Raw genomic sequence first — 26,722 nt, forward strand, 5'->3', positions numbered from 1 at the left:
CTAATGTTGTCTTGCGAAAAATTCATCTTGCGAAACACGTTTTCCCATAGGAATGGATTGAAATCTAATTAATGCGTTCCTATGGGCAAAAAAAAGTCAGAACAAAGTCAAATTTATGTGACAAAGGGTTTATTAAGTGCTCTTTAAAGCCATACATATTGTGCAGATGATTAAAAAAATTGCAAGCAAAAAACTTTTAACTTTTTAAACATCATAGAAAAACATTTTAAAATCAGCAAACATGAAGCAGGAACAAAAAATGGAAAACATCCGTCTTGCGAAGCACGGCCATAAGAACATTTGTCTTGAGAGTCATCAACCCCGTTCCCAAAACCATTTGTCTTGTGAGTTTTTTGTCCTGCGAGGCATTTGTCGTGCAAAGCACCACTGTATATGTCATATGAAGAATTGCTTTGTCTGGTCTGTCTTAAATGTACTGCGCATCAGGAAATCCTGAAATTCTAGTATTAAGAGTCATTTATAGAGGAGCAAACAAGCAATTAATGTTCATATTCCCTTGCCATGCTGTGGAGTATTGTCTAATCATGCAGCTAGCTATTATAAGAGTTCCATGTGTCCTGAAATTTTTCACATTCTGTGCTACAGAAGATGGTTCGTAAATGGCACCTTCTCCATTTTATGTCTCTTCAGTATCAAATTTTATTTAACATTTAGCCATGAGAACACTTGTAAGTGAGGTTAAACTTGCAAGTAATCTTTTACTTAATGTAAGTTTGGCTTTTCTGTGGTTATTTTGTACAAGGGAATAATCAACAACATCAATGCAAATTTGTTTCAGACACTGAAGAACATGGAGAAGAAACGGAACAAACTTGGAAATTTATATATTTCCTGGTCCAGATGGTCCTCATATGCTATTTATAGACATGGGGTTTCAGGCTTTTTTTTACAAAAAGCAAAGTGTGTTGCTTCCATACTACCTCATAGTGCTTAAAACACTCTCTGGGGAGTTTACACTCTTAATTATTCAGATTACATATTGCCATCCCACAGCGAGCTGGGTACTCCATTTACCAACCTCAGAAGGATGGAAGACTGAGTGAACCTCAAGCCAGCTCCCTGGGATTGAACCTGGGTCATGCTCAGAGTTTTGGCTGCAATACTGCAGTTTAACCATTGCATAATGGACCAGAACTCAGGAGGTCTGGTTTTAAATCCCCACTCAGCCATGGAAATTTCCTGTGGGTATAGATCTGGTAAAATCACTCCTTAAATATCTCACTTATCTTGAAAACCCTGTTAGAGTCACTATACATCAGTTCTGACTTGAAATTACATAACATAACAAATATATTTAATTACTCTTCTGATTTGGCCTATGTATAAAACAATGGCTGAAATCCTGTTGCCATAAAGTATGTTGATAATGACATCAGCAGCTGTTACTTTTCAAAGATTAAACATTTCAGTTTCTCTACTGATGCTCCCAAGGTGAAGATTCCTTTTATCATCAGAACCTATGGAAGCTTCAGGATATGGGGGCTCTAGGATGATTTTAGTGATGACAGCAATTTTCCACAATTAAAGATTTCCCCTTTCCATCCTCCTGTGGCTGTCACAGATTACCAACAAAGAACAAGATTACCCAGGAACCTGTGGAACTTTGAGAGAGGAGTCAGAAATGTTTAGTTTCCAAAAGAAATCACCACTGCTGACAACATCATCAGTTTTACACAGCATACATTATACCAACAGGATTTCAGTCAATATATATTAAGGGAGATCTATGGTCATCAACAGCACGCTAGCAAAGCCTCAGCAAAAAGCTAATGAGCCCATCAGAATTAAGATGAGAGGCAAAGTATTTAAAATTATAGCTATTTAAAAAAAAAAAAAAAACAGCTCCTAGCAGATATTTAGCAGATCTCTTCAAGGGTTTGAAAAATGATCACGTCCAAGCATAGGAAGTGGCAGGAATACCTGGTCTTTGAAGCTAGCGGCAAGCATTTCTTTGTAGTCACAGAAGGCACTTCTGCACTCCTACATCCCCCACTTCCAAATGTTCATTAGGTTTAATTGACATTTTTAAATAATTGAGTGCATTCAGGATTATTGCCTTTCACATGTGCAGAAAATAATTTTAAGAGTTACTATCAATTTTGCTATTGTTGGGAGCTTATACAATTGCATTGCACGGTAGCCACAAAAGGCACTCCTGAAGTCCTTCCTCTCTGCCTTGCCAAGAAAACGCTGATTCAATTGAAAAGACATGTTTAATAGAATTGTGTTTTCAGAATCATTGCCTTTCCTGTGTGAAGAAAAGAATTTGAAGGCTTTGTATTGATTCCACCATTGTCGTGTGCTTTCTTTCTTTCTGTACACAGGGACAGAAGCATTATCTGTTACAACCAGAGTAGGCAACAAGAATTGGGGAGCCCCATGGCACCCACCCAAAATCTACTAGGGCTACATGAATTACCAATTTGCTTCTGCCAATATCAAAATTTGTCAACCCCTACCAGTTTGCCACAGAAGCTCCCTAAACTGTAGGGGAGGGCTGAGAGTCAGAGTGTCTCCTTACTTTACTAAGCTCACAATAGTATAAAGGAAACAGGGAAATGCTCTGAATGCAATGACTTTGAGTGTATCAGGCCATACAATGCACCCTTCTTTTACAACTCTCATGTATTATGTCAGGATATACAATAATAGTCTGCTATTCTGCAATGCATGCTTCTACTTCAACCCATGTATCTGCAATCTGAATCTTCCAGTAACCTGCGTTATTAAAAGAACAATACAGCTTTTTCAAATGCCTGTTTGCTTTTCTCTGTTATTTCAGTCTGTGCTTTAAATAGCCTCTGCACAATACAAGTTAGAATATTTTTATTTACTGTTTTCACAACACACAGTTTCCCCTACTATCCGAGTCTTGCTATTCAATTATTTGTACAAAAGAAAAGAGACTGGCATTTTTGTATCACACTACACTTATTTATGTTTGTATACTTTTTCTTTCTCTCTCTTTTTATGAGTGGATATAATTTTATTGTCCTATGTGACAATCACTATCCTTTGTTTTGACAGTTATATATCACTCAACACATAAAAATACTGGCAGTCTTTCTTTACAGCGGCACTTCATAGGCAATTTAATATTCAGCAGAGGCCTAGAATGAAACTGTTTTATGTTATGTCATATGAGGGGAACATACAGCTTGGCAAATGATGCATGTTTTAAGCAAAAAAAGCAAAGTATGCTGCCTATATACCACCCCATAGCACCTAAAGCACTCTCTGGGCGGTTTACAATTTATATGGGCTACACATTGCCCCCGCCCCCTGTCAAACAAGCTTGGTACTCAATTTAACTACCTCAGAAGGATGGAAGGCTGTGTCAACCACAAACCGGCTCTCTGTGCCAATTGAGACCAAACTCAGGTCATAAGCAGTGACTTTACTGCAGTACTGCAGTTTAGCCACTGAGCCATAAGGCTTATAAGGGTTTGTGTGTCGCTTCCCAAGAGAACCCAGATTACCTTGGGGAGAGGTGATTTTATTCATGTTACTGTGACCATAGCTAGAGATCGCACTGGCTTTGTTTTGAATGGGTACAATCCAAAGAAAGAAAGAAAAACATGCTCAGGGAGACTGAACAACTTGCTAACATCTTCAAGAACGTGGTTTCTCAAAAGTGTGAAGAAACTACTTCCTGCAAAAGATTATGCACCAAAGTACAGAAAGTAATGGTGGAATCAAACAAGAGACTTTTTGTTTGCCAGACACTTGCAAGTGGTATTTGCTACCACTAATCAAGCAAGTAAGCAAAATAAGTTTATTGCCTGGCACACAGGCCATTGCAACATGCATTGGATAAAACAATATATAATGGTATAAACTCCATTCAAATATAGTACAATAAAATATTAAAAGCCATTTAGAATCAGGTTGATTTCTATTACAGCACAAAATTTGGACATCTAAGGAGAGGACAAAAACAGATGGAAAACATTAACCAATGCCAGCAGCAAGCACCCAAATATGTAGTTACTTAATTAAGTATTGACTTAATTGGTAGAGGCAGGGGGATACAGGTTTCATTTTTATCAATGTAGAGATAAAGCATGTTATTCGGAAAGTGACAAATTTGTCTCTGTCGGAAAGTAGAATCTTTTGAGTTTTTCTTATTCAGAATTACTAGACTGTTTTTGTAAAATAAGGTTAATGAAAGAATTAGCTTACTTGTGGTCTCTGCTCATGTTTATAGCCCCGGAAACCTTCCAAACTCTTTTGCTGCTGCTGAATCTTTTTCCCATTAAAAATGAGGAGAAGCATGCTCCTGGAAGCATACAGAACTGTGATTCTCCTGTAAAGCTAAGCACAGGTTCTTGCTTTACTGAAATTTGGCCTTTGGGTTGTGTTTAAATAGTTCAGTGGTGTTGTTTTAAACAAAATAACCAAAATACTTCAGCCAAGTTGAGGGCCATCATGTTTCCCACTTAAAGCAAATCAGACCACCATACCTGATAAAGTTGCTTACCCCCGCAGTGAAGAAGCAGATGGTTGTTGGGTAACACTAAATCCTTTACAGTGGTTCCTCGCTTGATGAGGATAATCCGTTCCATTCAAATCGGTGTTAAGCGAAATCCTTGTCAAGCGAAATGAAAAAGCCCATTGATACGCATTGAAAACAACCCAATGCATTCTAATGGGCGAAATACGTCAGCATCCAGCGAAGATCCTCCATAGGGCGGCCATTTCCTGGTGCCTGTAATGTGAGAAATCTGTCCTAAGCACAGCAGGGAGCCATTTTAAACAGTGGCTGGCCATTTTAAAACCCTACAATCCGCTGTTTTCTGATCGTCTTAAAGCGAAAAATCGGTTCCCGAAGCAGGGAACCAATCATCGTGAAGCGATTTTTCCCATTTAAAACATCATTTTGCAATCTAAGTATATTCACAGTCCTGACTGAATAAAGCATAAGTAGGCTTCTTTCCCTTGTCACAATTTCTCCACTTTGTGGGCAATGGTGAGGATCCTAATGCCAGTTCAGACTTGCCTAAGGGAAAACATGTAAATCCTGGAAGAAAACTGCCACTCATTAACAAGGTGCTGGTTGCATCCCTCACCAAGCACCTGATTGCACAATGGGGTATATGTCCAGAAATACAACTGACACTTTCTTAATGACCAGCAATTTGCCCCCTTGTGATGTGTGCCCCTCAATTAATTCTGCAGGGGTTCCATTTTCATGACTCAAATTGTTTCTTTTATGTTGCTTATATTTGATCTTTAATTTGTTACATTCACAGTTTTGGCTACTGATTTTTTTGGCTACTTGCTGTAGATTTTGTTTCCATTTTATTTTTGTAGAGTATTTAAGTTACTTTATAATTGGCAATGGCTTCATTAAGCACTGTTTTACTGGGAGTTGGGGGAAATAGCCCTTTGAATTTGTAAAAAAAAATGTTTTTCAACAAACATTAAGGGGGGAATGTACTGGAACAGCTCTCGGGGAGTAAAAGAATAAGACTTGATTTTCTTTGTGAACCAATTGCCAATCTACTGCCATTTTTTACAATTGCATCTGTTGTTTTTGTTTTTTCTAAAAAGGACAACATATAGCAATTATAAAAGAAATAAACATATTGCCCTTGTTCGAACTCTTCTAGTTGGAAAAATCACCAGTGTTGGCTCTAACTTGCTATGCCTTTGGGACATCTAATATTTTCTTCTGTCAATAGCTGGGACAAACAAGTTTGGACTAATGATTTAAAAATCTAAGAAAGGAATTATTAATCCATAGTTGTGTTGGTTGAAGCAGTCATTCTGACATTCATGATGTTATTTCATTTTATTAGTCCGATTGATTTGTTTTGATATTACTAATGTTTAGGTGTGTGGATGAACTGATTCATCTCAAATTACTGGGATGGCATTTTGAGCCAGTAACACTGCAGTTCTTTTCGTCCTTCGGAAAGCAGGACCCACTAAATTCAAATTCTTAGTTAAATTTGTGTAGGATTTCATCCAACAATGTTAGCAGAAAGTTGACAAACACAGCATGTTGAACTCCGCCGCTGAGGACCGTTGTGCTTGAGGACCAAAGAATTAAGTCTTGGCAAATTTCTGTGCAAAGTGATTAGATCTGCCCTCCCCGCCAACTACAGATGGGGAAATTAATTTACTGGAATACTACTCCCAGAATGCCTTTGCCATCTTGGCTGACAGTGAGGTATTCTGGGAGCTGTAGTCCAAAGGAGTAATTTCTCCCATCTCCTTTGCTGACAAATGGACAGACTGGAATGGAGATATTCACTGGATCTCACAGTACTCCAAATGTTGCACCAGAATTTTTAGCATTTAAAGATACTTAGACGGACAGGTTTTAAAGTGCATTTTCCAGAGCAAATACGTTTACAAATGTGTGTTTTAAACAGAAATTTTCCAACAACCAAAAACAAACTTCAGACCATTGAGGTTGACTAAAATCCCAATTGGTGGAACTATGCCACATAAATGGAAATGATATCATCATAGGCATCAATTTTAATTAAATTTAAAATGTCAAATGTTTGCATTTCAGGTTTTCAGGTTCTCTAGGGATCCCTTTTGTCCTGGGGAAGCCCTTGGGAGCCTTGGGTCAGGAGCGAGCCTTTAAAATCTGAAAATCTCAGTCCCGCAGGATTTTACCAAATATATAGTCTCCTCCCTGTCTCAACCTAGCAGTTCGAAAGCATGCAAATGCAAGTAGATAAATAGGTACCACCTTGGTGGGAAGGTAATGGCGTTCCGTGTCTAGTCGCGCTGGCCACGTGACAACGGAAACTGTCTTCGGACAAATGCTGGCTCTACAGCTTGGAAACGGGGATGAGCACCGCCCCCTAGAGTCGAACACGACTGGATTAAATGTCAAGGGGAACCTTTACCTTAACCGTTACCTGTCCCAAAGCTTCCCCAGGACAAAAGATCCCTAGGAAACTCCAGAACCTGAAGTGGGGTGTGGAGAGGTTAGGATGTTTTAACTTTAATTTAAATAAAGATTGATGGGGCTGGGTGGTTGTCACCATTTATGCAGTGTAGTTGCACCAACTGGATTTCAGCCACTGTGTTATGGGGAATAAACTCCTTTTACTGCAATAATGACTACTAAAACAGTTCCTTTCCACCAAACACACTAATAAGAATGTTCTTTCTTGGGGTGGGTGGGTGTGGAGGTTGCTTCTTACTCATTCCATACCTACCTGCTCTCACTAAAATTTATCTCACTTTTTTTTAAAAAAACTTCTTTCTCCCTCTCCCCACCCCTCCACTTCAGTAACAAAATGTATGCTGTATGTGTCTCCATGTGGCTTATCTGATTGGCTCCACAATTTTCAAAAACCTCCAGGAAGCACTAAAGACATAGACTCTCCAGCAACCTTTATGACCTTGAATATATATTGTATTCAAAAATATATATCTGTGGACTGAGCTAAAGGGGGCCATAGCCTTCAGTCTGCAAGACCTGCAAAGGGCTATTAATGACAGATCCTTTTGGACATCACTAATTCATAGGGTCACCATCAGTAAAAGCAAGTTGGTGGCACATAGCAATAACATAGATGCTACTGAAGCTATACTGTTAGGATTTCTTGGAGTTTTCCCCAGAAATGGGAGTCAACCATACAAGGCATGCATATATATAAAGAAAGGAAAAAGAAGAATTTAAAGAACAAATAAAGGTCACTTGGGAGGCTTGGGGGGAATACTCAAGGCATGACTTGTCAAAGGGCTCAAGGGGAATGCATGACATAACATGTTGGTCCCACATAATGGAATGTGTGGCAGAATAATGAGGAATCCAGTGTGGGTCCCCCCCCCCGTAATATTCCAGGTTGTGAGATAAACTGTCTAAAAGTAGTTTGTGCCAGCTTTCTTTTAAAAAAAACACAGATTAATGTGGAAATGAGACTGAATGAACTCTAATATTGGAAGTCCTCATTCCAGCTCATATTTATGTATTTATTATATTTATATCTTGTTCTTTCCATATTTTGGCTAAAACGATTAACTAAGAAGAAACCCTTGGGATTTTTCTGTTGTGGTTCTAAAGACACACATAAAATGTTAGCCATTAGCAGAAGAAGCATCCAAACCATGCTTATTAATCATGCATGCTGCTGGGTTAATAAATATCAATTGACTACCTCAACCAGTTCTTTGGCAGAAAAGAAATCATTAGGACTCTAGATCTGCATTATGAATTCTAAGGGCATGACAGTTTGAGGGTTCTCTAATTTCCACTTTCATTCTAAGAGGCATAATCTTTCACTTCTCCCATTTATCTGCTACAGCGGCATTTGAAAATAATTAGTATTGGTCATGATGTCAGGATAATGCATCATTTGGAAATAGTTTGGTGCTATTGGAAAATTGCACATTTCATGGTTATTACCTTGTTTTGAGGGCTCCTTGTTTTGGATATGTAAAAGCAATTTCAGCTAGTGATACCAAAGGTGATAAAAATGTAATAACAGTAGTGCAGCATCTACTGTAATTTAAGAGCCTGTTCCACCAGGTTGCACTTTTCTTTAATTTTCTCACAAAGCTGTCAACCACAACGGTCTCTTTGATCAGATGAGAGCTCATCAAGTTACCGAATATCACCATAAACATGTTTGCATTTTTCTTCCAAATGGATGTTGTATGACTTTTATTCTCCTTGTGATAACTTATCAAGGCCGTGGCAAAAACTCATGCAGCCTGCATTGGCATGCTAGTTTGAACATAATTCTCCACTAAGTCCAACGCAACTTAATCCCAAGAAAGTGTGTGCATAGACTGCCGCCTGAGATATCTACATCTTGGTCCAAGTGGTCATGCTTGGAAATAAGCTACTGTGCTATCAATTAATTGTGCTTCCTTGTAAACAAGTTTACAAATGACATATTAGCCTTCAGTCTACATGTCACCTACTGTCAAATTGCCCTGTTAAAACTCAGTGTGGTAGCTATAGCGTTAAAAAGTAATGTATAGCTTGGATCTAAATCACAGGACTATTTTGCCAGTGTGACAGTTCAACAGTGAAAGAAGGGTGGTTTGAGCATTTATATATTATTCTAAGGAAGTTTTACAATGTTGGCATTCAAAGGATGCGTCAAGGCTTCTTTTAAGCAATAACTCACAAAGGCAACACTCAATACATCACACATTATTGCTCTGATCCAGCATGGGAAATGTTCATGATGCATTCAGAGGTTTCTGATCAATGTTTAAGGCTTCAGTGCAAAAGAAACACCAGGAGAAAAAAAATGATCCTTGCCACAGGACAGCAAGATTTTTTTCCAGTTTCAAATTTCATACATTTCCTAGACATTTTTATTTATTATTTGCTAGACATTTTTGTGCATTATTTTAAAATATGATTAAGAGGTACTTTCTTGCATAAACTAACAAGCATAGTACCGTTGATTGGGTAGTCTTTTTACCATTCTCACTATATTTGGGGGCATTATTTGAGTCTTAGGGGAAACAGCACATATAGGGTAGGAATTGGTATTGTTTCATTTAGTTTTGTATTTTGCTCTGTTGTGTTTTTCCTCATGTGCTACAAAATGTGGAGAACACAATGAGGAAAGGATCACTTGTTAAGCGACACTCACTCTGGAAGTGTGGACTTGTAGGAAATGGAGAACTCATAAACAGGTTGTCTTATTATGTCAGCCCTTTCTTATCTGGAAAAGACACAGATGATGCTTTTTAACATCCATAATCCGAACATGCATTTCTGCATTTTCATCTAATTTGCATTGCAAGTTGGGATAAACATTTTCCTTTCCTGTCTACAGTTACATGTATAAAGCTGTTCTGTATACTGGAGTAATATATTAGCCGATCTTTTGGTCCCAAAAGAACATTCAAGATACCTGATTTGCAAATGACATAAACAACAATGAAATCACTATGAAGCTTTGTTAATAAATAAAATAACAAGCTCAAGAGAAATAAATAAAAGATCACAAAAGGATTAGAACAATATCTAATAGTTTCATTGGACTTCTAATGTATCTCTCTATTCATCTGAGTTTAAAAAAATCCCCCAAGGTAAAATATGAAAGTGACAATATATGTTAAGGTGAAATAGAAGAAAGAAATATAAAATTGAACATTAAACTGGGCATTTTTAAAGCAAGGTTTGGCTGGTACCACTTTGGAGGCAAGACGTTCTACAAGAAAGGTGCTAGTATCCCTGTTTCTTGACACAAAACATTAGAAAAAGATATCTCTAAAGGTAATATTTGGACACATCTTGAGAAGACAGGATTCTCTGGAAAAGATAATAATGATGGAAAAGGTGGAAGGCAGCAGGAAAAGAGGAAGTCCAGATACAAGACCAATTGACTCACTAAAGGAAACAGCAGGCTTGGGTTTGCAAGCACTGGGCAGGACTGTTGAGGACAGGACATTCTGGAGATGGCTCATCCATGTGTTTGTCATAAGTCAAGGGCGAAATGATGGCACATAACAACAACAACAACAACAACAACAACAACAACAACAACAACAACAACAACAACAACAACAACAACAACAACAACAAAGGTAATGAAATTGCAGTAATTTTTCAAGAGGATGAGCTGATGGAAAGCTTGATGACTAATGGTGAGTTAAAAGGTCTGTTTTTGGAAGTGGAAGAACTTTAGGATGAACAGCCAAGGGAAATCTAAGTCTCCCTAAGCATTTCTTGGTCCACTCATTACAAGATTGCTATGAAGAGCCATTTTGCTGTGCTCAGACAAGTTGTGCATTATTTGAATACTGCTGAGTAAATGAGAATAAGATGATGAGCTGTCTACATTGATGAAAGTGAAAGACTGGGTCACAGAGATGACTCCAACCAAGGAGTACATAATGCAGGAGCAATATAATGAAAAATGAACTATTTGAGGTCCAGGTGCAGAAACATTAAAACCACTAGGTAAGAACATTTTGGTAGAAAGGAAATCAACCCCACCCCAGAATCAGAATCAATATGAAGTAGAGCTTTTAAGACAATGGGACAGATAAATAACCTGAGACAAAACAAAACAGAATGGAATGCTCAGAATATGGAAACAGTGATCAAGGGCATGTTTCTGGGACTCAACCTGGAGAGAGGATAAGATTTCAGCTTAGCAAAATTAAGACCCATCCTAAAATCATATTATCAGGAAAAGGATGCAATTGAACATTACTTATACCTGTCAAGGGCAGCATGGGAATCTTAAAAAATTCCTCCAGATTTCCTAGTCAGATTCTTAGATCTGGACTTCAAGACCTGTCCTTGTTGTGCTGGACTTTAACTGGGAGTTCATCGTGTACACTGATGTGTTGAGCATGGAATTGGGAGCCATGCTGTGCCAAAGAGACAACAGTGGGGGTCTATGGCAAGTGACTATTATCAGCAGGAGACTCCAACCTGGTGAGAGTCATTTACCATTGAGAGAGCATGCCTATCCATTGTTGGGACACTGCAGAAACTAAAGCCCTACATTTGGGGAAGGAATTCAACATCTGCACCGACTATTCCCTTTTGGTGTGGCTACGAACTATGAATTCCAATAATGGTAAACTTGCAAGATGGACGCTGAACCTGCAAGACTTTGACTTTGAGATCCACGGCATAAAAGGGACTCAGAGTGTGGTTACTGACACCTTGTCTTGAAGGCCAAATGACTAATGGGTGAACAAAAAGTTTGTAATATTGCATTAAACATTTTGTTTTGTAATGGTTATGAAATATGATTAAAGTGCAGAGTTGCTTGGATGTTGATGAACTGAGAGGTGTATAGTGATGATAAAAATAATGATGTGTATCCTTATTAACGCAAAGGTAACGTAATGTAATTTGTATTGATATAAGCAATGCAAGAGGTTAATATGTCTTTATTAATGCAAAAGTAATGTAATGTAATTTGTATTAATATGAGTAATGCAAAAGGTTAATATGTCTTTGTTGATGTAAGAATAATGTGACATATCCTTAGTGATTTAAATAACGTAAGAGGTTGATATTTATATTCCTTCATAAACTTTTGTTTGTTTATGAGGACAAACCATTAGGTTTCCCCTCCTAAACCAAACTTATTAAGGGGGGAGGAAAGTAACATTCACCCACATCAGGAATATTCATATGTCATTTGCCTAGACCTATGGGAGTGCTGGAGGGGTGGAGTCACTAGGTATAAGAGACTCAGGAGGAGGAGTTGAGACAGACATAGATAAGGTTTAGAGAGGGTCCTAGAGATGGAGAATTAGAGTACTGGTTAGAGAGTTTGGTGGAGTTTTGGAATTTGGGCGGGAGAATGGTGGTTGAGGGTGGATAAAGAAGAATGTTTAAGAGTTAATAACCTTGCTTGTTCTGTCAACACCTGTATCAATAAACAATTTCTATTTGGTTCTTTTAAAAATTTGGTTCTTTTTAAAATGACATATGGTCTGGACATCTATTATTAATAGGTATTGTTGATGAAATCAACTGGTGGCAGCTGAGGGGCACGTAATGTGAGTTCTTAGTTTGGTAAAATAATCAGTGGCCACATGGAATCATGACAGCTTGCTTGCTAGTCATCAGCAGCCGGCAATGGAGAAGCGATAAATCAGCCTAATTAACATTGTGTTACTACTGGGTGAGAATTTTTTTTAACTGTATTGCTTTACTATCCCTGGACGAGACAATTCCTACAGCAAAAATAGTGTCTTCTGTTCCCCAACACTGACTGAGCAGCAGTGAATCTGAAGAGAGAAGGAGACACAGGGAGACACAAGGAAAATAAATTGGATGTTAATTGGACATTTTATTATACTTCAAGGAAGGAAGTCTGGTATTACTTTGTTATAAACTTAAGAATCTTTCTCCTGAAAAAATCATTGGAAACAACTCTGGGAAACTAAAATTTGTTTATGCTGCTTGTAACAGCTATCTAAGGTGTTGGCAAAAACCCTAGAATCAATGACCTTGAACACTTTATGGCTGTTTGGAATTCCCTTTGTTTTTGAGAATGGGACTGAACTACAGATAAATTAACCCTATAAAGCCCAATCCAGCCAAAGTGGAATTTCTAAACTGTATCCTGGGTTCTGAACTTGACGGGACCTGGGTTCTGAACTTGACGGGATCAGTCTATTAAAGTGAACCTATGGAAGCAAGTACTGATGGAATTGGACTGATTACTTTAAGCATCTGGACAACTTTCACTTGGATTACAATTATTTGACATCTGGGACATAATGCCACAACAAGGCATGAGATGAAACAAAATCTGTTCTTCAAGCAATTTTAGAAATAATGAGATCCCATAATGAAGAGGTGAAACTCTTCACGGAGCAGTTGAAGAAGAACGATAGTCAACAGGAGACAGGGAATAATGAACAAGGAAATGAGAGGGTGGTGGATGATGTGTGCCAATCAAAATGGAGCTGGAAGAAATTATAGGAGAAAACCTAGGAGATTTAACTCTAACCCTGGAGCCGAGGAGAATTTTAGCTGTGCTGAGGGAAGATAAGGGTAGAGAATCCAATAGAGAATCTATTGGAGATAGATTGGATGTATAAAATGTTCTCAGGTGGCACAAGGCACGGCAGAATTTTTAGAGAGATAGAAACAAGAATTGGGAAAAGACAAATAAGAGGAGGAGTTACTTAGAAAGATGAAAAATGAAAAAAATAATTAAGGTGGCCTTCAACGTGGAAAGCATGTATATACCTAACTTCTGGAATTGTAAAGGGGCATATTCTATATATTAGAAAATGGAATTAAATTGAAATAAGGGATCACTAATCAGGGTAAAGGCATAACACAGTGGTTCTTAAGGTAAATTGAAGCTAGATAGAAGGATGAGGTAAAACAAATAGTAACTAGTGAGCATACATTAGATATGATATTTATATGGACATGATAGAAAATGTGGAGATAGAGATGGCTAAACAATTATATAAAGAAAATATGTTTTAAATGCTTTAGATAACATCTATTATGTGTTAGGAACCTATTCAGTTATTACTGGTATAAAGTACAAAGTCTGTCAGTTAAATCACTTCAAAATTATGTAAATTTGGAACTGGAATTACTTTTACTAGGTATGTTATTAGAGGACTTCAAGAACATTGTATACTATGAGAGCAATATTATGATAGTAACCAAAAATGTATACTAAAATATACACTTGAATGGTTTAAATGTTTTAAAATGTATAGATTTTGAAGGCACAACTAAAACAACACCAAGAAACAAAAAATAATTATAATTATAAGCAACCCATGTAACACGATGTTTAACAAGCACGAATTGAATGTAGATAGATTGAAAAACTAATAATTAAAAAAAAAAAAGACAGAAAGAGTTCCAAGACCTGCCAGTAGTTTGAGACATTATTGTAACCATTGTTTCAGTTGTGGAAGTGACGAATATTACCAAAAAAGGTGCCTTTTCATGGTAGAAACAACAGATGTTCACCCAAAGGGTCCAGAAGTAACCAACCATTGACATGATTCCAGGTCCCAAACAAACACATAGTAGAGGCTTCTATTTCCACATGGCAACAAAGCAAATATTATTATGGAGCTGAAGGTAGTAGGTGGAAATTGTGCTTGTCATCTCCGTCCTAAGCAGAAAGCTACAGTGGGAAAGAAAGGCATTGGTTAGTATTGGTTTAAACTAAGTTTTCGAAATATGGGAACACAAATATCCATTGTGCCTAGTCATTGGGTGAAAGATAACCTTCAAGATAATGTATGAACAGTGCTTTTGTAATGCAATCCTATCAAAATATGCTTTTCTAAGCTTACCTGGTTGACCTGGATTGGGGGAAGGAAGTCTCACTGTGTTTTATACCCTTCATTCTGGACAAATAGAGGATCAAGGAATGAAACTCGTACCTTTCATTTACATGGAGTAGAAGCTAAGGAACAAGGAAGGTGCATCAATGTACTATGTTTTAAATGAAGAGAATTGATCTATGGTTTGAATTTCTATCCTTTTGGTGGTGCAGCCTGGTCATTACTGTTTGTTTTAAACCAAAGGTTTTTTTCTCTTTTCCAGAATATACGTTTTTACTATAGTTAAAGAGGGAGACAGAAAGTCCTTTGGTAAATAGTACCAAGGAAAGGGTTGCAGGACCTACTAGCAGACTGGAAGCTGTTGGGAGATACAAGAAAATAAGTAGGAAGAGAAAGAGAGTCCTTTGGTTGGACATCCTTACATGTTTTTCTTCCCTCAGCACTGCAGATGTTCTTCTTCATCCTTAACACAAATTCTAAAGTGTCCTACCTTCTTTTTTATTGACTTTTAAGATTAGGAACTGCTGAAGTTTTTGATGAATCTCAGCATCTGAGAAAGAATTAATTCCGTGTGATCCTTAGATCCTGAGGCATTTGCTTTTGAAGGTAGCTGGGTGAGTTTCTGTAACCTTGGCACAGTTTCCACCATATTAAACTTTTGATGAAGTCTTTCTTTTGACTACATATTTTAATAATTGGCTGTGTTTAAGATAACATCTTTACTATCCTTAGTACTTTGACAGTTACTATCTCTAGGTGATGAGAGAAGAACCACAAGCTTTGGAATCTTGAGTAACAGGAAGATGTCTGATACCTGATATCTCCCTGAACACTTGCCTTTATGCATGAAATACTGTATTTTATTAGAATGTGTATGTGCAATATCATAAAATACCAAGGGCACTGGATATCTGAACTGTTGGACAGCTCAGTGGTTTACGTATCTGGTCAGGAGTTCAATTCCCCATTGTTCCTCTTTGACAGTGACTGGAGTCGATGATCCAATTATCCCTTCTAGCTCTGTCATTCTATCATATGATATGATATGATATTGAAAAAGTCTGTAGTTGTGTGCATCACATTATTAATTCATTTACCAATGTTATAACAAATCTATTAAAAATTGTAAAAGGACCGCCATTATCATAGGATGAATTAATAGTCTTATACTGTAGTACAAACTCATCAGATTTCTGTGTGTCTACATTGCAGAGCTTGGGAAACATATCTGTATAAATCTATCCATCTAGGCTTTTAACTCCTTTTTAACTACAGGTTGTCTGGAATGGCAACTGGGACAGTGCTTTACAGTGGTGTGGTTCCTTCAGGATATGTGTTACTAGAAGATGGTGCTGGAGGACTACTGGTCATTTTTATTTCATTTCAGCAATGGATTTTGGCATAAAACCAGTAGTGAGGCCATCTGGGACTTAAAGTAATGTGTCCAGTCCACCTCCATTCAGATGAACTGGAGAAAGTATTTCTCCAGTCCATCTGAAAAAACAGAACTCAGCTATCTCTATTCAGATGAGGCACTGGGAATCCAGAACATGGACAGTAGTCAGTTCAGTAAGCTAAAACTAAACGTAGACAAGATAGAGTTGCCTTTGGTTGGTGATTCTTCTCTCCTGCACTGCTGTGTTCCATTTATTCTAGATCAAAATGCAGTCTTCTTGAAAAGTATGCAATTTCATCTAGAATAGATTGAATCCAATTATAAGGGTGATCAATACTCCAATGTTGTCACAGTGTTGTGGCATAAATGGCCTGCACACCAGGGAATAGTTCTCAACAGCCTCACAGCTGGCATGTCAGTTACGACTACTTCCTGATAAAGATTGTCTTACTATATTGAACCACACTCTCGATGTGAAGGTGATCTGGTTGTGACATCTGTCACCGCATTGATTGCCAGGGATGGTTTGGCTAATCTGGTCAACTAGGTGGGTGCCCCATTCTTCCCTCACCCTCCTGAAGCTGCAAACTCAGTGGAAGAAGACAACCATCCCAGACAGAAGGAGTGCACCCTTTGGTCAAGGGTACAGTATATGAATCACACACTGATAACTTCCAGATTACACTACTGTAGTGTGTTGTCCGTGGAGTTGCCTTTAAAAATGATCTGTAAAATGCGGTTTAGAAAAAAAGGTCCTCAGTTACTAACTTGAACACATTTTATTGCATTTTATACGTGGTACTTTAAAAGCCACTTATCTCCACACCATCCTCTCCTTTCTCTGAGATTAATATTGGAGGCTTTTCTTCAGGTGCTAATACCAGCTCCTCATGATGTCTTGGTGGTGGCATGGCCATCTGTTCAGGACCAGATGAAGGCTTTTGTTTTTTTTGGTATTGTTGATATATTTTATGTATTGTAACTTTCATTTTATATTAGCAACATCTCTTATTTGAACAGTGATATGAAAATATATTCAGTTCAAATCTTGAAAGCATGTTCACCAATATAGCACTAGACTTCCTCCCAGGAGTGTTGGTGATCTCCGTGTATTAGATCAGAGAAAGCTGTGTGCTCAGGCTTAGAGCAGGGTAGAGAAATTAGAGGAATTCAGTCTTCAGAAATGGATTCATAAGACAACCTGTTCTGCATCTTTTGGATTATTAAACCAATCATAACACATTATATTTCACACTTTTCCATATGATTACAATGCATTTCTCATTTGGACACATTTAAATACTGTAATACTTTGGGCAGAAATACACATTTATATATGTATTTTGAGAATAAATATGCTTTCAAATGCAAACCAAACTGTGTATTTCTGGAACCATTTTTAACAATTACAGATTAATCTGCAAAAGGAATAGAATTCCAGGGAATGGAAAACTGAAAGTGACATGAACCAGAAATAAGAAGATTTACTGATCCCTAGGGTAGTGACTAAAATTATTGCTTCCTCTCTCCTGATCCTGGGAGTTTTCTGCATTCCCACATGTATTGTTGTAGCTCTGCTAAATGTATTCCTGCCATTGAGACTGCATTATAACCACAGATAGTATTTACAAGTTATTTGTAATAATTATAGAACAGGGAGTGTTGACAATTCAGTATTACAGTCTCCGGGGCATTAGATCCTAAGAGTCTGATATTTAAGGGAAGCTACTTCTTTTCTTCTTTTTTCTTTTTTTGTTCACAGATGATTCCTACCAAAGATGAATAAAACATTATGTATCTCCTACGCTTAGGCTTTTCCAACGAATGAATGGCCCTACATGATTACAATACTTTGTCAAACACCACATATTTATTTTTTTAAAAGAAAGATTTACAAAATGCCGTGCTTGCACTTACTCTTTGGATTGTAAACAGTCACACATTCCATCACATGAAATAATCTTTGATATGAAAGCAGAGTAAACGAGAAAAGCAGCATTGAAGCCATTTCCTTAGAAAGGTTAAAGATAGATTTTCCTAATGTATTATTTAATGCTTGTTATGTAGTGCATTAAGAAGTCAGTACTGAGGAGAAAGCTTTTAAAAGCCAGTGGACTTTTTTTTTTCCTTGAGAGCATTCAATCTTACCTCTGATGTTTTGGTTAAGTTAATACAAGAAAAATAAATGAATTAATATATTCCAACTTGGCCAATCAAGTTATAACACTGGAGATGGCCAAGTGAAAGAGAGGAATAGATTTAATATAGTGAAGTCTTTATTTAATCAGCAAACTCACGAGAGCTGAAGTCAGCAAGCTAAGATGATATAAGAGACACAGGAGGAATAGAGCCTTTACCACAGTTGAAATGGTGACAGTGATGGAAAGATGGGCCACGTACTGCCAGAAAAATTACCTATTGCCAAGATTTATTCTTAATCATTGCCTCTAATTCTGGTGTTTAAGAATGAGTGCTTATGGCATCCAAACAGTACCATATACATGCAAGAGGGTGGAATAAGAAGTCTTGGAAGAAACACAGGTTGGGGAAAAAAGCCACTAAAGCTTAAGGTTGCCCGGTGGTCACACAACAGTAACAGCTTATCAAGAAATAACTGTGGAGGACAACAGCTAGAGGGAACTTAATTGATTACGTGAATGAAGGTGTAACTTGCTGACCTGAAATCTGAGTACTGTATGTGCACTCAGTTTTATAAAACTTTTTATAACAATTCCTATTGATTTGCTTTAATGATACCCATTTTGCTAGTAATATTTCAGAACACACACACCCTTCAAACAAATTCCATTATGAGATGTAACTGAAAAAGTACTGAGTCTGCAGTGTATTACCAGCAATGAAGCTGGGGGGGGCAGCTATCCCATTCTCTTAAACAGCCATTGCTTTCATCAAACTCAGCATACATGCTAAAAGCCATGAGTTTTCTTCAGATAGATGGTGATATGCTAAAGCTAAGGGGAGCAGTGCATTTCCTTCATGATATGTGGTACTGAGAGATGGTGTATTCTATCAGAAAATGTAAATTTCTGTGATCATGGAGAGTTTATTGATAGTTCTTTGAAGCAACTGGCTTCAGATTATGTTTATTTCTTTGGAAATATCAGTTCCTATGTATATTTATGCTTTATTTTTAAATGGGTTGTGGACCAATACCTTGATCATTCATCCTCACAGAATGCAGATCCTGAGTTAGTGGATCAGAAAATGTATTTGGCTATGGCAAGGCCAGATGAGTTTCCTATCCCTTTGAACATAGTTCTCCACGAAAGCCATTAGGTTTAACTGTTCAATATCCAGAGGTTATAATATTGCCAACTTTGAAAACACCAGCATAGATGCATCTATGTAAACACAGCCCAAGGCTGCTGAGTCATGGTTAGAAATGGGCATAAATTGAAAAAATGGCAATTTGTTGTGATTTGTAATTTGTCAAGGTCAAAAATCATGAATTTGCTATTTTATCCAATTGCTCTACGAATCAATTCACTGATTCTTCTTGACTTTAAAATCCTATAAAGTGTACTTCCAGCAACTAGAGACAGTGCTGGAACTTCGCCCAAGCCAGCTGCTAAAGGCCACTTTCCTGGGGGGGCCTACTTTGTGGGTGTATAACGCAGATGTCTGAAACCCAATCTTCACCAAACTTGAAGGGATTATAGAGTAAAGGAGCAGAGTCTGGAGAAGCTTCTCGGTGATTTTGGTGTCTCTAGGTTCATGGGAGGGCAGTTCATAGCCAGATGAATACAAAAAAATAGCTAAAAATTCATCCATTCATACTTGTCAGGGGCATTGCTTCTAATAAGTATGAATTGATGAATTAGCAACTTTTGATAAATTTTGCAATTCATTTTTCAATTTGTGCCCAACTCCAGTCATGGTTCTTTTAAGTTAGAGATAGGAAAGTGCAATAGGGCTTGTTAGCCCAAATGGAACAAGCTGTTACAACTTTCAGTCATGATTATATTTGTCGTAATGGTGCTCAGGTATTTCAACTCTGGATGTGGCTGTGCGGTTATACAAAAGTTTGTCATTGACAAAATGAAATGAAAAGGGAAATTCATGGTAGAAAAGTCATCTGGCACCAAAAATTCTGTAGGGTTCCTGTGAAAGCGCTTGATCATGAAATAATGTGTTCATGTTTATTGGCAGTGAGACAGAGAGTATGTGACCATACATATGGTTCATCTTCTTTGCAATTGGGGGCTTGGGTTGGGGGCAGTCAGGGCAGAAGGGGGGGATATTTCCTTGGCTTTCAACCACCACCACCCCAAACCCCAGAACAGCCTCCCCTCCTGCAGGCAAGCCAGTGCACACTCACTTCACTCCTGTCCGTTTCCATCCATCCATCTCTCTCGCTCCTTCCTGCCTTATTCAGCTGCAGGCAGAAGCAGCCATCCACAAGCCAGGGATTGACTGCTTGGGGCTGGAACAGCCCTAAGCAATCAAGCCACCTTATCTCCCTCCGATCTCTGAAAGAACCGGAGGATTTACAAGTGCCTCAACCAATGAGGTAGCAGGGAGAGGTTTGGCTGCAGGAGGTGGAGAGAGGGAGGGGTGGGGTGAGATACAAAAGCTGGACATTTTGGAGTTTTTTAGTCTTGCCTGCCAGACGGAGGACATGCTCCTGAAAAGGAGGACATGTCCTCCTTTTGCCAAACGTCTGGCAACCATAAGGAGCCTGGCCGCTGCATTCTGCACCACTTGAAGTTTCCACATCAGCCTCAAAGGCAGCCCCATGTAGAGCGTGTTACAGTGCTCTAATCTTGAGATTACGAGCGCATGTACCAAGGTAGTGAGCACCCCCGTGTCGAGGTAGGGTCGCAACCGGGCAATCTGCCAAAGCTGGAAGAAGGCGGTATGGACTACCGACGCCACCTGGGTTTCCATGGTGAGCGTCGGGTCCAGATGTACCCCCAAGCTGCATACATCTGAATGAGCCTGCATTGAGCTTTCCTGGCCCAGTGCAATTATAAATTAAAATAGTTTATCTACAGAAACAGAGATAACTGCCTTATAGCAACCTGCCCTAACATTGTCTACTAAAGATGTAAAGAATATTGACAGAATTTCTTAATTTTGAAAGCGAGTGTACCTTGATATTGTTTGCTCTAATTGTGACTTACTGTACTGTTGTAAGCCACAACTAAAATAGGCCCATTTGAATTAATGGAACTCATGAAGGACTTGACTCACCAAATCCCCAGTGATTCAGCAGGCCTGCTCTAAGGTGACTTACTACATTAAGCAACAAGATTTCAACCATTGAACTGTAATGAAACATTCTTGTGCAAAACCCACAGAAATGCACTTATTTTATTCTTTTCTGTTTACAAAACTGCCAGTCTAGGGCCAGAGTTTGGCCTGGAAACTAGCAACTAAATCTGATGGGGGAATGATGTTATGTCAGAAAGTGTGCTTACTCATAACTTACCCTTCTTTGCCCTGGTTTTATAGGCCCAAATCCAGATAGGAAGATTGGACCAGCAAAAGGGGCCTATTATATCCGGGTCCTGTAAAGCAGCTGAGCTTTGCTGTGTTGGTGTGGGTGCTGAGGATCTCAGGATACTAGTTTGCAGATATTATTTCCATTTAAGCAGCTTGTCAGCAGGAATGGGGTATCCACAGCTACGAAAGTTTCATGTTGTTATTGATATATTCTTCCAAATAACTAACATTACTTATTTGTTTTTTCTTTAGATGTCCTTGGAACTAATACTGGAGACAGGAACGAATCAAATCCAACTATGAAAAAGATGGACACCACAACCACAATTATTATGAAACCATCTCCTAAACGTAAAGGGGACAGAGATATAGGCAATCAAGCTTCAAGCTCTGTGCTCTTTGTTATGGCTTCCCTAGCAGTTGTGTGGCACTCAGTGTCATAGCTGTGTTACACTACAGTAACTGTGCAATTTTTTTGTTTACTGTCATTTATACTTACAGCCTTATCCAAGTAAAAACAAAGTTAAATGGCTCTCTAAATTGTGCACTCTACTATTATGTAGTATGTTAGTTTAAGTGCTAAGTATTAGTCTGGGCCCAGCTAACAGCAGACATCAGTATATTCACAGTGTCTGGAGATAGCTCTTGATAACGTCTCATCTACTCAAGATGTAAAAAGGATGAACAGGAAACCTGAGTAGATTAAGTTATTGTAGTAGATCTGAATCAGAATGTTGAAGTTGTAAGTTAATGTAATGTCAGCATTTCCCTTCTTTACTCATTGAGTAACAGGCTGTTATCTGTATGATCTTTCAGATGAATTGCATTGAAAATCAGATTTCAGATACAGATATTTTTAGGGATCGGCCACTATGTTATAGGGGAAAGTGCTGCACTCTTTTCCAGGTGGATAAAATTCCAAAGTGGTTTAAAAAATCAGAGCATGTTTGAATCTCTTATTTTCTTTCTTAACGTTTAGAATGTAGAAAGCAATATAAGAACCATATGCTGTGTTTAATGTATTGATATAGTTGCCTTAACCATTTAGCAACATTATAGAAATTCCTCCCAAGTTATTTTGAAACATACAGCAGCATTTTCCTGTTCATGTACTCCATTACCGTATGCTTTAAGGTTTTACCTGTGTTGCATGTATCTGACAAATGGAAAAAGGAAAAGGGAGAACATTATAGATTGCTGAGACTAAAATGGCCACTGAGTTATACTTCTAGGCCTAGATCCATCATGACACCAATGGAGTAAAAGCCTCAGCAAGCATAGTTGTGCTGGATTGTTCATTGCACAAGCAGCAGTGCATGATAGCATGCACTGCATAGCACATCCAGTTGCACAATAGAAGATGGTGCAAAATCCTTCCCTTGCACTGACTGTAATATTTCATTTCAGCTGTGTTCTAATCCTTGTGCTAGCACAGTGACACCATTGGGTTAAAGTGCTAGTGTCTGTATTAGTGTAAGAGTAGAGACTAAAAAGGTCCTTATCCAGAGTTTGTATCTTGCAGGTATGGACTGCATCCTTTCAATCAGCTCTTTCAATCCCCATCACAGGCAGGTGAACAACTGCCCTGATAAAGCTGATAGTAGTGACTCCCTGTCTCTTTTTCCAGGAGGGTTTTTTTTTTGTTTTTGTTTTTTTGTTTTGTTTTGTTTTGTTTGGCATGACCTCAGCTTTAAAGCTGGCTAGATAGCTCAGTGGTTTAGGTATCTGAGGTTAGGAGTTCAGTTCCCCACGGTGCCTCCAGAGAGAAGAGTAACTTTTAAAAAATTACTCTCTCACTCTTTTGCACACAAGGGAAAGGATCCTGAAGAGGGTTGGCCTATTGATTGCCTGTGCTGAATGGGATCAAAAGGTTCAATTTAGCTACCATCAAATAAGGGTCATCCCTTTTATTCCACAGGGGATATTGGCACATTATAGATCTCTAATGTGCAGTCTGTCCCATAGGTACTGTTTAATGTTTAATTGTGCTATGACAGGACAAAAATAAATATGAACAAACATCAACCTAGAACGGTAAACTCAATTATTTACTGTTTTCTCTTAAACCCTTGTGTTGGCCATGCTGAGTAGCATGGATGACAGCTGTACTCTAAAACAGCTAGAGGGTGCTAGTTGTGAAGGAAGGCTGCTCCCATACATCCTTGTGAGGGTAGGGTCCTTCCCATGTTATTATGAGTCTTTTTAATTATTAGACAAAATAGATGTGTTTTACAGCATTACAAGTAATTACAGTACCACCGGTAGATGCAAGAGGGATAATGCTTGTATTTTTGGCAGTTGTTTTGTGCTGCTGTTGAAAGTCTATAAATTGCAATCTGAGTAGAAGTAACAGTTGGATCAGTCACTGACATACTATCTAGGGTTCACCCTATCTAAGGATCAGTGAGATTCAAATTAGTTGTGACTAAAAAGTCCCATTCATATACATGGGTCAACTCTAGATGGGACTCGTATTTGATTTAGCCCATTTTTCTCAGATTTATATTTACTAACAAAGCAGCAATTCATATAACTGAATAGTTGTTTTCATGATAATAAATATTACAATGTACAGTTTTATAAGATATAATGTAAAATATTTGCCTTTGGTTTGTGTGTGAGAGTAGATATGTGTGAGAGAGGAAGATTGAAATGTGTATAAAAATATTACTTTAGCAATTTGAGTTATATAAATGTATACTCAAGTCTAGTATCCCAATCCTAGTAAGCAGATATGTTTGAGAAGAGAGTGTTAAGATATACCTTACTTGCTTTCATGAGTTCCCCACTTCCTTCAATGGCACCTCTAGTGCTCACACATCTTTTTCATGTGTATGATGCGATGTGTGTACTGACCATATATACGAGCCTTCCCTAACCTGAGGTCCCCCAGACGGAGGTTGGAAACAATCTTACTAAATTCTTCATTCTCATTGATTCAGGCTGTCTTGGCTTGATGAGGCACCACCACAAGGTATATTCAATCCCTGTGAGATTCCATCTCTCCAGCTGAGAGCAAAACAAGGAAAGCTATTTTTTCTCATTAAGGGCTCGGTAACTTTCACAAACTGTCTGTGCAACGCTAGTGACCTTTTTCCCTTTGAAAAGCAAGGTACACATGCAGCAACTGTGGAATAATGTTTTATTGTTATCAGACAACGACACCTTCTTGCATCCTTCTCACGCTTCAGAGTCCATACAATAAAGCTACAAACATAACAATTTTGTGCAAGTTGAATTATTTGGGTTACAGCATTGTTTTGCATGATCTTTGTTACAAAAACATCATTGTTCTTATCCTCCTTTATTCTTCAGAGTGCCACAAAATGTCTTGCCGTCTTGTGGGGCAAGGAGAATAACTTTGTGCTTCTTAATTCTCATCTGCAAGAATAAGGTTGTGGTCACATTGGCAATAAGAAGCACATTTAAGCATCATTTACAGTGATGGTTGTTGTAGGTTTTTTTGGCTGTTTGGCTGTGTTCTGGAGGTTTTTCTTCCTGACGTTTCACCAGTATCTGTGGCTCGCATCTTCAGAGGACAGGAGTTAGAACTTTGTCTGTGTTCTGGTGTAGTGTGTGGGGTAGTTGAGTATTTGTAGCTGGACAACACCAGCAATCGTTATGTTAGACTACACAGGGAAGCCATTGAAATCCACAAACATCAGCAAAGCTTCAACAAAAAAGAAGGAAGTCTAAAACTCAACAAATTATAAATTGCCCAGAGGGTGCTTAAAGCGCTATGGGGCAGTATGTAAACACCATGCTTTTTGCTTTTTTTCCCAACTGGCCAGCAGATTTTTTTTAATACTTCATTCTAAAATTGATTCTGTTCAATGCAGTTTTGTGGAAATGAGTCAATTTCAGTCATGTAGATGCCAAAACCAGTTTAAATAACCAGAAATGAATTATTTCCATTCAGTGCACGTGAGCACAGCCTACCAGTTTCATTATCTGATTTTTTAAAAGGCTGAACAGAAATTGATTCAAATTGCCAGTGTGACTACAATCTAAGAGATGTGAGGATTTACATCCCTGTTCTGTTTTTCCTTGCTTGCTAGCATGGATGTGGATGATGGAAGTTGAAGTCCAAAGCATCTGGAGGACACCTGGTTAGGGAAGGCTAAGTTTAAAAGTTCCTTTTAAGGCTAAGCCAAAAAAGACACTTTTTTGGATCTATGCTGGTTCGGAGACTCTGGGAATTAGGATCAAACAAAGTAAACTTTCCAAGTTCTATACATACACAGATGTATCATGGAGCGCTGTCCTTCAGTTTTTGTTTTGGATGCCCTTGTCTTCCTGTTTTAACATTTCAGGTTAAGACCTAACAAGATAGAGGGACTTTTGTCCTGTCAGTTGTCAGACAGAGATTAAGCAAGCACTTAAATCTCTTCCTTCAAAACTAGTGTGACTGAAATGGTAGTCCTTGACTGAATTGTGCGACAGTGTTGTAATCCTCATTGAGATGAATGAATCAATAGAAAGGCAGCCAAAGTCTTAGAAATCAGCACAATGCATTGCAAGAGTACCATGTCTGAGGAAGTGGATTTGATCCTCAAAAGCTCACATTAAAATCACATTAAAAACTAACCGTATTTCATGTGTCACAACAGTTTTGTATTTTAATTTTAATTTTTTCTTGTTTTTGCCTGACAAGACTACCATATTTAGCACGATTAAACAATTTTATATCTAACGTCTTTCCACTCTGTAAAGGCTGACGGAGCTTGAGTACCTAAAGTTGACGATATAGTGGATTCCTTCTCGTTTTTCCAGTTGGAACAAAGGTGATGAGAGCCACTGTCCATGTTCTAGACCCCCTGTTCAAACTAGGAATTATTTCCCAACCAAGTAACATTAAGCAAGAAATTATTAGCACTCCCAGTTAAGCAACTGCACTTGTGGTGTGCAAGGAAAGAAGTCTTGCCGAATATATATTAATCTCCTGTAATAGAATTGCATCAGATGGTGGGCAGGAACACTAAAAATGGAATTGGACTCACTGCTATTTCCAGAGTATCCCAGCTGTTCCAGATTCTAAATATACTCTCTATATTCAGACTGGCACATATAAGTTTTTCACCACAACTACTAAAATTGTTC

General features: G+C 38.2%; 1 protein-coding gene across 2 annotated transcripts in view; it reads left to right on the plus strand.

The window, feature by feature from the left end:
* The window catches only part of LOC110075313 (glypican-5), a 486,554-nt gene extending 460,325 nt beyond the window's left edge, over nt 1-26,229 (plus strand). For both annotated transcript variants that reach the window (XM_072995919.2, XM_072995918.2), the window contains one exon: nt 21,875-26,229. In XM_072995919.2, the coding sequence (XP_072852020.2) occupies nt 21,875-22,065 (191 nt within the window). In that variant the 3' untranslated portion in view covers nt 22,066-26,229. The remainder of the gene's footprint in view (nt 1-21,874) is intronic.
* The last annotated feature ends 493 nt before the right edge of the window (nt 26,230-26,722 follow it).

The sequence above is a fragment of the Pogona vitticeps genome, chromosome 3 (assembly GCF_051106095.1).
Source record: "Pogona vitticeps strain Pit_001003342236 chromosome 3, PviZW2.1, whole genome shotgun sequence".
NCBI lineage: Eukaryota > Metazoa > Chordata > Lepidosauria > Squamata > Agamidae > Pogona > Pogona vitticeps.